Source organism: Oenanthe melanoleuca, chromosome 3, assembly GCF_029582105.1.
Source record: "Oenanthe melanoleuca isolate GR-GAL-2019-014 chromosome 3, OMel1.0, whole genome shotgun sequence".
Lineage (NCBI taxonomy): Eukaryota > Metazoa > Chordata > Aves > Passeriformes > Muscicapidae > Oenanthe > Oenanthe melanoleuca.
In genome coordinates this window covers 66695721-66707481 of record NC_079336.1, presented here as the reverse complement: position 1 = coordinate 66707481, position 11761 = coordinate 66695721, and the positions used below count along the sequence as shown (strand labels likewise).

Below are 11761 nucleotides of genomic sequence, written 5' to 3'. Positions count from 1 at the left end.
TTTGATGCTGGTATTCAAAGCATATGCTAAAGGTGTATCTGAAAAGGCCCACAAGTAGAGTATTATTGCTCTTCACTTTGGTTAAGATAAATAGGATTGTGAGAGCTTTTCTTGATGTATTCAGGAGTCAGAAGAGGCTGGGATATTTTCCCTTCATCTGTTAAGCTGTAGAGCACTTTAAGTACTAAATGCCAGTGGTAATGATGTCCATTAGTCAAGGTAGATTTTATATTTATTGCCATAAGATCAGTCTGTACATTTTCATCAATATTCTCCAATGTTATCACTGATACTGGCTCCTGACATTAAGCAATGTTAGGAAAAACACTTCTTTAAAGCAGCATGGGAGTTCTTGTGACTGCAGATTAGTTAAGTGCCCCTCTCTGTTGCTATGCCTCCCACAAGACAGGGAGTAGTGATTTTTCCTGATCTTCATAAAATATGCACTGTTGTAGAGTGGCAGTCTGAGTTGCAAGTGGAGATGCCTATGGGGAAACAAAGGGGATGCTGGTTTCAATGTCAGTCTCTTTGAGCCAGAATCATTCCCCTTATCTTCCTACCATTGCCAACAAGTTCTACTTTGATCAGGTTGTCAGTGCACTTCTTGGGGGTTTAGTTCTTGCAGCTCACATTGAGAGAAATGCAAATACTCATCAGTCTGGAGCATTCCCTACTACCTCAGTCTGTTTTCTGATTGTTGCTTGCTTGGATGTAAATGAAAGATGTCACCTGTTTTAGAGTAGCCAGCCAGTGGGTGGGACATCTGTGTTTGCTTTTTCATAGGCTTATGTCTACCCCATCAATTATGATGAAAATTGCATCCTGTCAAGACCTTCTTGAGGAGATAGCTTTCTCCTCTCCTTTTGACCTCAGGCCATTCAGTTACCCACTCAGAGCAACTTTGTATGTATCAGCCAGCTGTTGATACAACACAGAAATGTTAATGAGAAAGAAACTGCTAGCATTTGTTTATGCTTCTGCTTTTTTGTTAGTTTTGCTAATCTGACTGCATGTGCTATGGAAATTTCCTATATTAGTGACTATTTTCCTCAATTATTGTTAAAATGTTAGCAAGGTATAAAAACGTGGGGTTTGTGAAGAGGTTTGCACTTCTCATATAAAACTGGTTTGAACTTTAATATGCTTTTATCACTGAATTGGGCCAGGCTTTTATTCATGTGCAAGAGCCATATGGGCATCTGCGGCTCTTCTTTGTCTTGTCTTAATCATTTTACATTTCAGGCTTGGTATTTGCTAAGTTCTTTGTATTATTTGCTCAGTACTTTTACTGTAATTCTTCTTTCAGCTGTATTTCTATTCTGCTGTTAATACCAAGCACACATAATACCATCAAACTCAGTTTTGATCCTGGACAAACATAATAGTCTGGGTCTTCTTTTGAAATGTTGAATCTTGGCTCATCATTCACTGTCACAAAAGTAATCCAAGATTAATCTGGGATTTTTTGCAACCTTGAAATTCCTGAATCTTTTTTTCCTGGAAGCTAAAACCTGTAACGTTTTATATGACCATAAATTATTTTTGTCTCATGTAGCTTGAGCTACTTTCCTTGCCCTACCTGTTTGTTTTCAAGATCCATTTTGCTTTGGTGGTAATGCCTGTTAGATCTTTTTTATGAATGAACTTAACTCACTAGCCCTGAGGGAGAAAGGCTAATTTTTGTCCAGGTTAATGAATTATCCCACTCAGCAAGAGCCTGATGAATGTCAGAGCTGGCAGATGGACAAAGGCCAGGGAAAGGATTTGAGAGAATAAGAACTCATTTTTGCCTTCTGAGGCTGCCTCATGTAATTTCGCCTTGTTTTACAGTATTTACTTGACTTGGTTAAGAAAAGCTAAAGTGTGTGCTTAGTTTCTCTGAGCTTCCCTTCTTGCTTTCCAAATAAACTGTGAGAGACACTTAAGTAAAAAATTATTTATTCTGGTACTTATTTATGTAACTTGCATACATCATCTAAAGATTTTGATTAAAGGTACAGATAAAACAGAGTAAATTGTTTTCATTACTGTATTTTTTTCTCTTAACAATTTTTCTTTCTTGAAGTCAGGGAAACATAATCTGCCATGTGCCTATTTGAGTTGATTGCTACCTCACATTAGCATCCTTCCTGGATAAGTTTTATCATAGCTGAGCGTCAGTGTTCAACCTTTTCTGCAGCACTAATTTTAAAATTACTTCAGAGGCACCTTGTTGAGTTTAAACTTTATTAGGAGAAAAGCACAAAACTTCTAATAAAGATGCAGGTTAAACCACATTAACCCTGATAGTGTTCCTGACCTGTACCCTGTGGAACAAGTGAGTTCTCAATTAACCTACTGAAAAGGTATTTACTGATCATCTCTGTTTAGTACAGCATAGAGAACCATGGGAGATACACCAGGAAGGCCTAATGTGACACTTCCAGGGAAAGCACTGCAAAAACTGACATGAATTTGTGTAGAAGACTAACGCTGAGATGAAGGGAAATAATGGATAATTTTCTGCTTTTGAACTCCAGGAAAATGCTATATTCATTGGTATATAAATTACATGCTGACAGTTAAGCAGCTGTTTCATCTCTTGAGCACAGTAGGTCATTTTCACCCTCTTCATAATGTTTGAGTTGTTATTTCTAGAGCATATAGTGTGAGTTACTTAATCACTCAGTAATTACTGAGGTCTGTAAAATGGCAAATGCATGCATTTTATTTATGTATTTTGAAATACTTAAAAACTCTATTTTCCTGTGATCTGTGTTATTACACAGATAACTTCTGTTGGTTGAGGGAGGCATGACCTTTCACTGACTGAAGTTACTAAAACCAAGCATGTGTGAACAGATTGGAGGGGAAAAAGGGTTTGCAAGGAAAAAATCCCAAATTTATTCAAAAGTAGAATTTCCTGTAGTTGCAGAGTTAATATATGTAGCATAGAACTAACTCCAACAATTTTTCTGTAGTTTTGACTGAAGAACCTGTAGCTAACTCTGCTTTCTTTTTGGGATGGGATGTACAGGTCAAAGTAAAAGCCATACAGGTGAATTCTCATTGCTATTCACAGAAATGTAAAAATTGTGCAATAAACCTAATCTCTTACCTTTTACACCAACCAGCATGAAAGTTCAATAAATTCGGAAGCTAAATCCATTTTTACATAAGTGCTGAAGTTTTGATTTGAGGTAATGAGGTGAAAATGTGAAATTAGTCTAGTTGTTTCATTGGCAATGGGACTGTCTTGTTCCTTGTCAAATACAGATCATGAACTATGGCTGTTTGTTGATTACAACATTGAAACAGGAAGTGCAAAGAAATAGAAAGAATAAGCAGTAAGTTATGCTATTATCATTTTAGAAATACTGAATACATAAATTTGACAGCATGCATGTAGATTCTGAGAACGACTGGATTACCTGTCAAACTAGGGACAAAACTGGAATCAGAAAGATCACAAAAAGTGTTTTCTTGTTTTCAGTGCCTTTCCTGTCAGGCAGTACACAAAGTGGAGGATGCTTTCAGCTTTGACCTTGCAAACAGTGGAGGAGAGGAACAGTGGAGAGCAATAGAGCTTGCTGCTATCACTTGTACCACTGTCCATGTAGTTTCAGCTACATGGCTTGAAACTGGAACAGATTGCTCCAAGAGTGCCCTCTGTGGGAGATGAGGGGCTTAGGAACCCAGGTGAGACAGCACCAGCAAAATGTGGAAGAAGGACCAGGGTATCTATTTTTCCCTCCAGTTCTACTAACTGGCCTCAAATAACACATTACCTATGGCAAAGGAGGACTATGAAATAAAGGCACAGAGTTTTTTGCTAGATTGTCCCCTTGGGGAGCAGCTGCTTTATGCAAGACAGTAAATTCTCCTTCAAAGCCTGTTTCTTGAAGATGCAAGCTATTAGCATGCTAAAGAATATACACATTATCCAGATTATTTTGATTGGAATGTGCTAGTGTTACTGGATACCCATACCTGATTTCTGTAGCCAGTATCATGGACTCAGGAGAGAGTACTAATATGCTGCCTGCCAGAAGAACAGACAGATTTAATGTTATGGAGCCATAAGACTGAAAGAGCTGCTTGATTATTTACTGTCATGATTGTTCCAGTCTTGGTGGTGCTAACATTCAGATGATACTGTATGTACTAAGCTGTCATGAGACATTGAACTATGAAACATAAAAGATTTTTAAATGTGAAAAACATCGATTGGGATACTTTGATTTTTATAACCACAGCTATTCGATCTTGCCATACCTATCTCTGTCAAGCTGAAGAGCTCTTACTCAGTTTCTTTTTCTCACCAACTGGTACTAGAACACAGTCAGGTCTTTCATTTTTTGCTGTTAATCTACATATAGAGGACACTTCGATTTTATTTATTTTTTTTTTCCCCGCTAATTATTACAAGTCTTCCCTGAATTCCCCATGGGAGATTATTTTCCCCCAATACTGAATGTTGAAATAAGTGCAGCAACAACTGTCAGCGTACAGGGGAATCCAACTGTTTGGGAGTTCCCCTGGCGCGGGGGATGCTCCGGGGGAGCTCTACTGCTCAGGGAGAGCCCACGTTCTCCTCAGCCGCCGCTCCCGGGAGAGCGCCCCAGCCTTGATTACGGACTAAGAGCCCTCTCTCGTTCGGTGTCGGTTCACCGGCGCCGCAGCGCTTTGCCCACCGTGCGCTACTTTACAGCACGGCAGCGCTTCCCCGCGGCATCTTTCCTCTCCTCACACCCCGCCGCAAGTCTGCGGCTACTCCCAGAGAGGCGCAATTCCCGGGCACGGGCGGGACACCCCGCCACCGCCCCGTGGGCCCGTCTGGCCCAATCAGAGCGCCCGCCTCTCGCCCCGCGGCATTCTGGGAGCTGTAGTCCCGGGCCGGCAAGCCCGCTAGGCAGGGCCACCTCGATGGACGGCATTACCCAGGAAGCTCCACGGCGGCGGCGCCCGGGCCGATTTGCCCCTGAGGGCGGTGCCTTGAGCAGGATAGCGGGTGGGGTGGGCCAATAGCGGGCCGGGGCAGGGCTGCCCCGGGGCTCCCGGCCAATCGGAGCTCTCCGAGAGCCGCGCAGGGCGGGGCGGAGCGGAAGTGCGGCAGCGAGCGGCCCCGCCGGTGCGTGAGCTGCGCGTATTGGGGCCGGGGCTGCTCGGAAAGCGGGGGGCGGCTCGGCGTGTGGGAGCGGCACGGGGTGGCGCCGGGAGGGAGTCCGGCCTGCAGGCGGACGGCAAAGTTGCAGCTCAAGGCAGGGGCGTTGTGAGAGCAGCGGCTTCCGCGCGTATTAAGGGCGTTTCCCGTGTCCCTGCAGGTGTGGGAGCGGCCCGGACTCCTGCGGCGCCGGGATGGCTGCTGGGGTGCCTCCCGATGCGCTGGGTCGGCGGGTCTCCTGTGGCACCGACTATGGGACTGTGCGCTATGTGGGCAGCGTGTCTGGAACTGCAGGTAAGCGCCACCACAGTAATAGTCTTCACATTTTATGGCTGTTCTGGTGGTTCTGCTCGTGTTCTTCTTAATTTAAAAAAAACCCAACATTGCCAACTAGAAAGAGGCAGTTTATTGTTTGATTTTTCTTCACTGTTCTTGTGTAAATATGGTGACTTCTAATCTTTGTGAGTTGTTGAGGTTTTTTTAAAGAAGTCGGAGTTTTCAAAAGGAATGTAAGAACTCTACAGTCTTGTCCCTGATGTCTGTGCTGACATAGTCAGGGAAGGTACGAGGCAGCAGCAGCACATCACCAGACCAGGTGCTCCTTTGGCAACATTGTACTGGGTTTGTGTGACAAGGTTCTGGCAGTGGCAGGGGCTACAGGTGTGGCATCTGTGAGAAGCTGCCGGAAGCTTTCTCCATGTCCAACAGAGCTGATGCCACCTGCCACTGGCCAAGGCTGAGCCCATTAGTGATGGTAGTTGTGTGTGGAGGAGTGTCTTCTATGTGGGGAACCTGCACTGAAGCAGGAGAAAGACTCCCCTCTTTGAGGAGGAAACAGCAGAAATAAGGTGTGATGAGCTGACTTTAATGCCCATTCTCCATCTCCCTGTGCCTCTTGTGGGGAGGAGGTAGAACCCAGGAAGGAGGGAGAGCTGAGATGGGAGTATTTTTAAGATTTGTTTTACTTCTCATTATTCTACCCTGTTTTTGATTGGTAATAACTTCAGTTACTTTCTCCAAGTCAAGTCTGTTTTGCCCATGGCAGTAAACCAGTGGGTGATCTCTCTCTGTCCTAATCTCAACTCATGAGCCTTTTGTTGTATTTCTTCTCCCCTGTTCAGCTGAGAAGGGGAGTGACAGAGTGGCTTTGGGTGGGCACCTGGTGTCTAGCCTGGATCAACCCACTATAGATGTTCAAATTTATGGGAAGATTCCTGGTGCTCGGAAGACTAGCCTTGCATACAGTTCTACAAGAGGCAAGAAGGATGAACAGGAACTGTAGACTCATTAGCCTCGCTTCTATCTCTGGAAAGATCATGTAGCAAGTTTCCTTGGAATCCATTTCCAAGCCTGTGAAGGACAAGATGGTATTTTGGAGTATTTGGTACTTGTAAATAAAAAGTAATTACTTTTTATGATGATATGAGTGTGAATGTGGATAAAGGGAGAACAAGTCAGTATTCCTTTACTTCAATAAGTCTTTGCATAATGTTTCCATAAGGAATCTTATTTGGAAACTGAAGAAACACAAGGTGGGTGAATGGACTGTTAAGCAAGTTGAAAGTTCTCAAGTGAAAAAGTAATTAATGCCTTGATATCTGGTAACATGTGCGTACTACAAAAGTAAATACTGGGTTGTGTATTGTTTCACTTATTCATCAGTGACTTGGGTGATGAACAGGCTTCACCCTCAGATGGCTGCTGTGATAGAGGATAGAGTTGCAATCCAGATCAAGCTTTATGAGCTTTAGATTTGAATCCAAGAGATTCGAGAAGGATAAATTTCCACATGTAGTATGGACCAGGAAGTACTAGCAACTCTCAGAGTCTTTTGTAAAGGGCTTGGGAGATAAGTTGAATACTGTTATGAATATGAGCCAACAATGATCTCCTGTAACATGAAAAGATACGTGTTTTATTGGGTTACCTTAGAGTGAAGTGGTGAACATGGCCTGTAAGTTAAAGGAAGCTGTTATCCCTACTGGCAGGGGGGAATTCTTGGCAAGGTTACACTAGGAGTAATGTATCTGGTGTGAAACTATTCCACTCCAAGAGGGATACAGATAAAGTTGAGAGGATCTCAAAGATCTCTCTGGAGGAGTCTTGGAGGACTGCCGGGGTGATTAACGGCACACACCATGCACATGTGTTATAAAGAGGTTGAGTGATGTGAGTTTGGTTCATGTGGTGAAGAGAAGAAAAAGTGACATCCAATGGCTTCCTGCAGCTGCTTGGCAGGTGGTTACAAAGATGGCAGAGCCTAACTCTTCTTGCAAGTACTAGATTATACAATAGAGGATAATCGCCACAGCAGGAAGACCTTTTCCATTACATTGCTGTATTACAATGCAGCACTGGAATATGCTCACCAGATGTGTTGGGATCTTTCTCTCCTTGGAAAATTTTGAAGGTCTGGCTAGGTAACAAATCACCTGACTGACTTGTTTTAGTTCTGGTGATAATCTCCTGCTTTGAGAGAGAAGGTCAGACTAAGTGAACTGCAGAGGTTCTTTCTGGCTGTGATTTCTATGGATATGATGCCATAAATTTGAAAAAGTATCAACCTTTTTTTCAGGAATTTGGCTGGGCGTGGAATGGGATGATCCTCAGAGGGGAAAGCATGATGGCAGCTATGAAGGAACACAATATTTTAAGTGCAGGTGAGTTGATTCACGGCATTGGCCTGTCATACACAGTGATGAAATCGTCATGGGAAAAGACCCTTTGGCAATTTTTAGAGCAAACCCTTCTATTATCAGTTGGCCAATATTAAAAATATCATAATTCTGAGTGCTCTGATTAGCTAATACATAGGAGCTCTTGCATTGATATTTATCCAGTTATAGGTATTAGAGTATGGTAAATACTTAGAAAATATAAATCACATTTTCAGAGATATGTTATAAAATGAGACTTTTGGATGTTATTGTTATTACTGTTAGTAAGCTTTAGACCTTTTACTTTAGTTAGGAAATCAATATTTCCTAGAGACCTTTCTGAACTGAAATATTGGTCCATATTAAGTGTCTCAAATACAGTTTATATTTGAATTTAAGGTGACTTGTGTGTGTTTTGTTAAGGGAAAATACCAAGTTCCTATTAATGATTTGGTGTATTTTTGTACCACTAAGGAATTGTTAAATATATTCATTGGATTTAGTACATGCAGAACATAGTTCAGCTGTGTGGTGTTTTTAAATATATGCGTGCACTACTTTTAAGTGAAAAGATTTGAGCACTTAACATGTTTGAAAATACAGGACTCTAGGATGGATATTAACTGCAGCAAGTTGTTGATTTCTGTGTCAGGACACATGAAACAGCTAAAAGTTTGTAAGTTCAATAGTAACTGGATGAATTCATAGAAGAAAGCCATCAATAGCTCTTAAATACTACAGACTGCTAGCTCAGTAAGTTTCTGAGCATAGAAGTGGTGAAAGATGAGAGAGCAAAATCTATTCTTCAGAAAAATATGTGAAGAAGAAAACACCTGCCTGTGAGGACTGGATATTTTTTCTATCAAATAATAATAGAACAAGGCTTGAGGAGGGTAAACACACTCACTTAATACAAGAAAAAAAATCAACATTGCTGGATTTTTTGTTTCATCTGAATAATTGAAAATGAAGGTGTTAGAGCAACCAGGTCTTTTAAACTAATATATTAGTGGAGGTTGCTTCCTAAATGCTCTGAATTTAATTGAAACAGTTTCCAAGTTGAAGCTAGCTGTGTTCTGCTATAGGAGAAAAAAAAATAGAAATAATTGGCTGACCATTTCAAGTCTCTGTAGAGAGAAAAAGCAATTGAACATTTCAGGAATGTTTTCCAGAAGCTTGACTGCTTTACATTTGTGTGTATGTGATATTTATATACATGTGTATAGATTCTGGGTTTTTAGCAGCCATTAGTGTGCTTCCAGGAGATGAAATCCCAGACAGTAATCTTAATTCTTGATGTAAAAATCAATGTTTTGAGTCAAGCTCAATACACATAACAAATGTAAATGATGTGGTCTTTAAACATGTTGTTCTTTCAATACCTGTTCTCTGTACTCTGCTATTTTCCAATCAGAAAAGGTCCTTCTAGAGTCTAAGAGAATACATAGTTCCATCAGTCCCTCAAGACACACAGGCATAACTTCCTGTGTGCAGACATTTGTAGTTCTTGTACTGACTGAGAAAATGTAGGCAAACTTGAGTAAAAAATAATTACCTTATTTTAGCAAAAGAATGCTAGAACAGAAAACCATCTCACAACTTAAAACATCACCTTTACTACTGATCAGGAGGGAATAATGTTTCTTTGTATATGAATATACACATCTAAAATAAAAAGCTGTATTTTTCCGCTTGCACCTTATCATGAGTATCCTTTGCCTACAGGCCTACTTTGCTCACTCCTTGAATTCTGATAAGCAGAAGCAGCTGATCAAGTAGCTTGTACTGTAAACACATGCAGTAAAAGGACATTTTGAAATTGTTTTTAAGGCAATTTTGAAAATAACTGTTTTAAAGAATACATCTTTCAGAGTGACATTTGAAAATTAGATCATGAAAGGAAAATAAAACAGATTTTGAGATTCTTATTACCAGAGAATCTTCTTTCTAGTCCTTACTTGAAACAGTAGGTCTGCTTACAGTTCTATGTGATCTTTGTAGTGGGTTTTTTAAAAATATGACCTAAACTTTTATGTTTCATGGTAGTACATTTGTCTGGGTCATATATTGTGTGGCGATAATTGAACTCCTTAAGACTATGAATACCAAGGAACAAAACAGTCATACTTCAAATTATGCTGACATAATGAGCATGTTCATCAACCTTGTATCAGCTAGAAATGGCAGTGCACGATCTAGCAGTGTTTTTGTGTTCAGTTTTTTCCTGATAATCAGATCTTGTTTCTTAATAGCTGAGGAGGCTACTATTTTAGCTGTCAGATGCAGAAGTGTATCCTGTAGTTAAATTTTGTTCTGCTGTCCTTCAAGAGAAATGAGAAGTAATCAAGCCTTAAAATAGTGTTAAAATTTGTATACAGCTTTTGTAACATGAGTGCACTTTCCAATAGGTCCTTGTCCCACAGACCCACTCACACATTTGTATGCGTGTGTTCCCCTGGGAAGTGTGGGTTACTAGCACACCGTCCTGCCCTGGTTGTCCTATACTTGTTCCATGATGGCATTCAAGATGGTCTGCTCCATAAAAGACCTGTTTACATTAAATTAGGTTATTTTTTCTTCAAGGGTGGCAGATCCACTTCCAGGAATATCTATATAGAGCACAAACAAACTCCTCAAATACAGGAAAAAGGTATCATTTTAGTGTCCATGAAGAAGAAATAATTTCCGTTTTGTAAAGGCAGAAAGCATTCCTAAGATTACTGAGGAGGTTTCAGTTAAGAAATTTTGTCCATCAGAAACTTAAGGTTTTTGCTGCCAATAGAACTATATTGAAACAAAAGGTTGTCCCTAAATACTGCTCAAACATGTCCTATACACCAGCAGAACCCCAGGAGAGCATCTAAAACTGCAGATGTGTGTATTTCCTTGTTTTTTGCAAGCTCAGAGTCAAGTTTAACTAAGGTAAAGTCTGTTTAACTAAGGTAAACTTTCAAGAACTTGAAGTTCTTGCTCATGTTTGCAAAGCTTCTGCTGTTAAGTCAGGAATTTGATACACTATGGCAGGTTAGTGTTAGGTGTCATTTAGAAGCATTGTTTGGTGCTATGGCCTGTTCTAAAATTTGAAGGATTTTCTTTACTGCACTGTGTAGAATCTTCTAATAGCAGTTTTGTCTGTTGAACACCTTCCCCTAGAAGAAAGAGATCTGTTCAGAGCCTGTATGGAAAAGATGTGCATGGGTTCAAACAGCTCCACTTTAGAACCTTAAGAGCCCTGTAGTGCATTTGCTCCGGTCGTGAAGGTAATTGCCTGGAGTTGATCATTGCAAACAGATGGTGCTGGGCAAAGAAGCCCTTTGATCCATGTTTACTGCCTAGGCTGATAAAGCTGACATCTCTCTCTGTGGCTCAGAAGCTTCTGCAGTCAGACAGCTCAAGTGTGGTGTAGCTGTTTTGATTTATGTACTCCTGCATTTTTCTTCAGTACTGAGAAGTGTGTTGCGTGTGTATGTAATTTCCCTAGCATATGAAGAGACATCATGTACCTGTAATGACGAACAGTGCCATGACTTTGTTTTACATTAGCAAAGAATGATGCCAAATTTCCTCCTTATTCAGTGGAAGCTGACAGCTAATCTAAATTTTAATGAATATGCTCAAAGTGCCCTGGGCATGCCAGCAGATGGGTTGTATGTTTCAGTCTACTGAATCATGAATAGGAAGTGTCCTACAAGATGACTTCTGAGATTGGGGTCAACCTCTCTGTTTTAAAGTCAGTAAGAAGTGTCAATATTAACTAGAGCCAGCCACTTGCCAGAGCCTTACTTGAGCATATTCCACATTTTCTGCTTAAGATAATTGGGCCATATCTTCTACCACTCTATTTCGGCACAGTGTTTTGTTCTGGCTGCAAGACAATTTGCATACATGAGAACAAAATCTCTGGTCTCAGACTTCTGAGTGTTCAGTTTAAGTCAGGTTAATCCGTAATCCATAGGTTCTT

The 11761-nt window shown here is 40.8% G+C and overlaps 1 protein-coding gene across 3 annotated transcripts in view; it reads left to right on the top strand.

Annotated features, from left to right (window-relative positions):
- The window catches only part of TBCE (tubulin folding cofactor E), a 48843-nt gene that overhangs the window by 20150 nt on the left and 16932 nt on the right, over positions 1-11761 (top strand). The window contains exons 1-3 of one of the 3 annotated variants that reach the window (XM_056488214.1): positions 2006-3678; positions 5304-5437; positions 7719-7803. In XM_056488214.1, coding sequence (XP_056344189.1) covers positions 5338-5437; positions 7719-7803 — 185 coding nt within the window. In that variant the 5' untranslated portion in view covers positions 2006-3678; positions 5304-5337. Of the gene's footprint in view, positions 1-2005; positions 3679-5069; positions 5111-5303; positions 5438-7718; positions 7804-11761 lie in introns of those variants that run through there. The other 2 variants (XM_056488215.1, XM_056488216.1) reach the window with 2 other exon arrangements.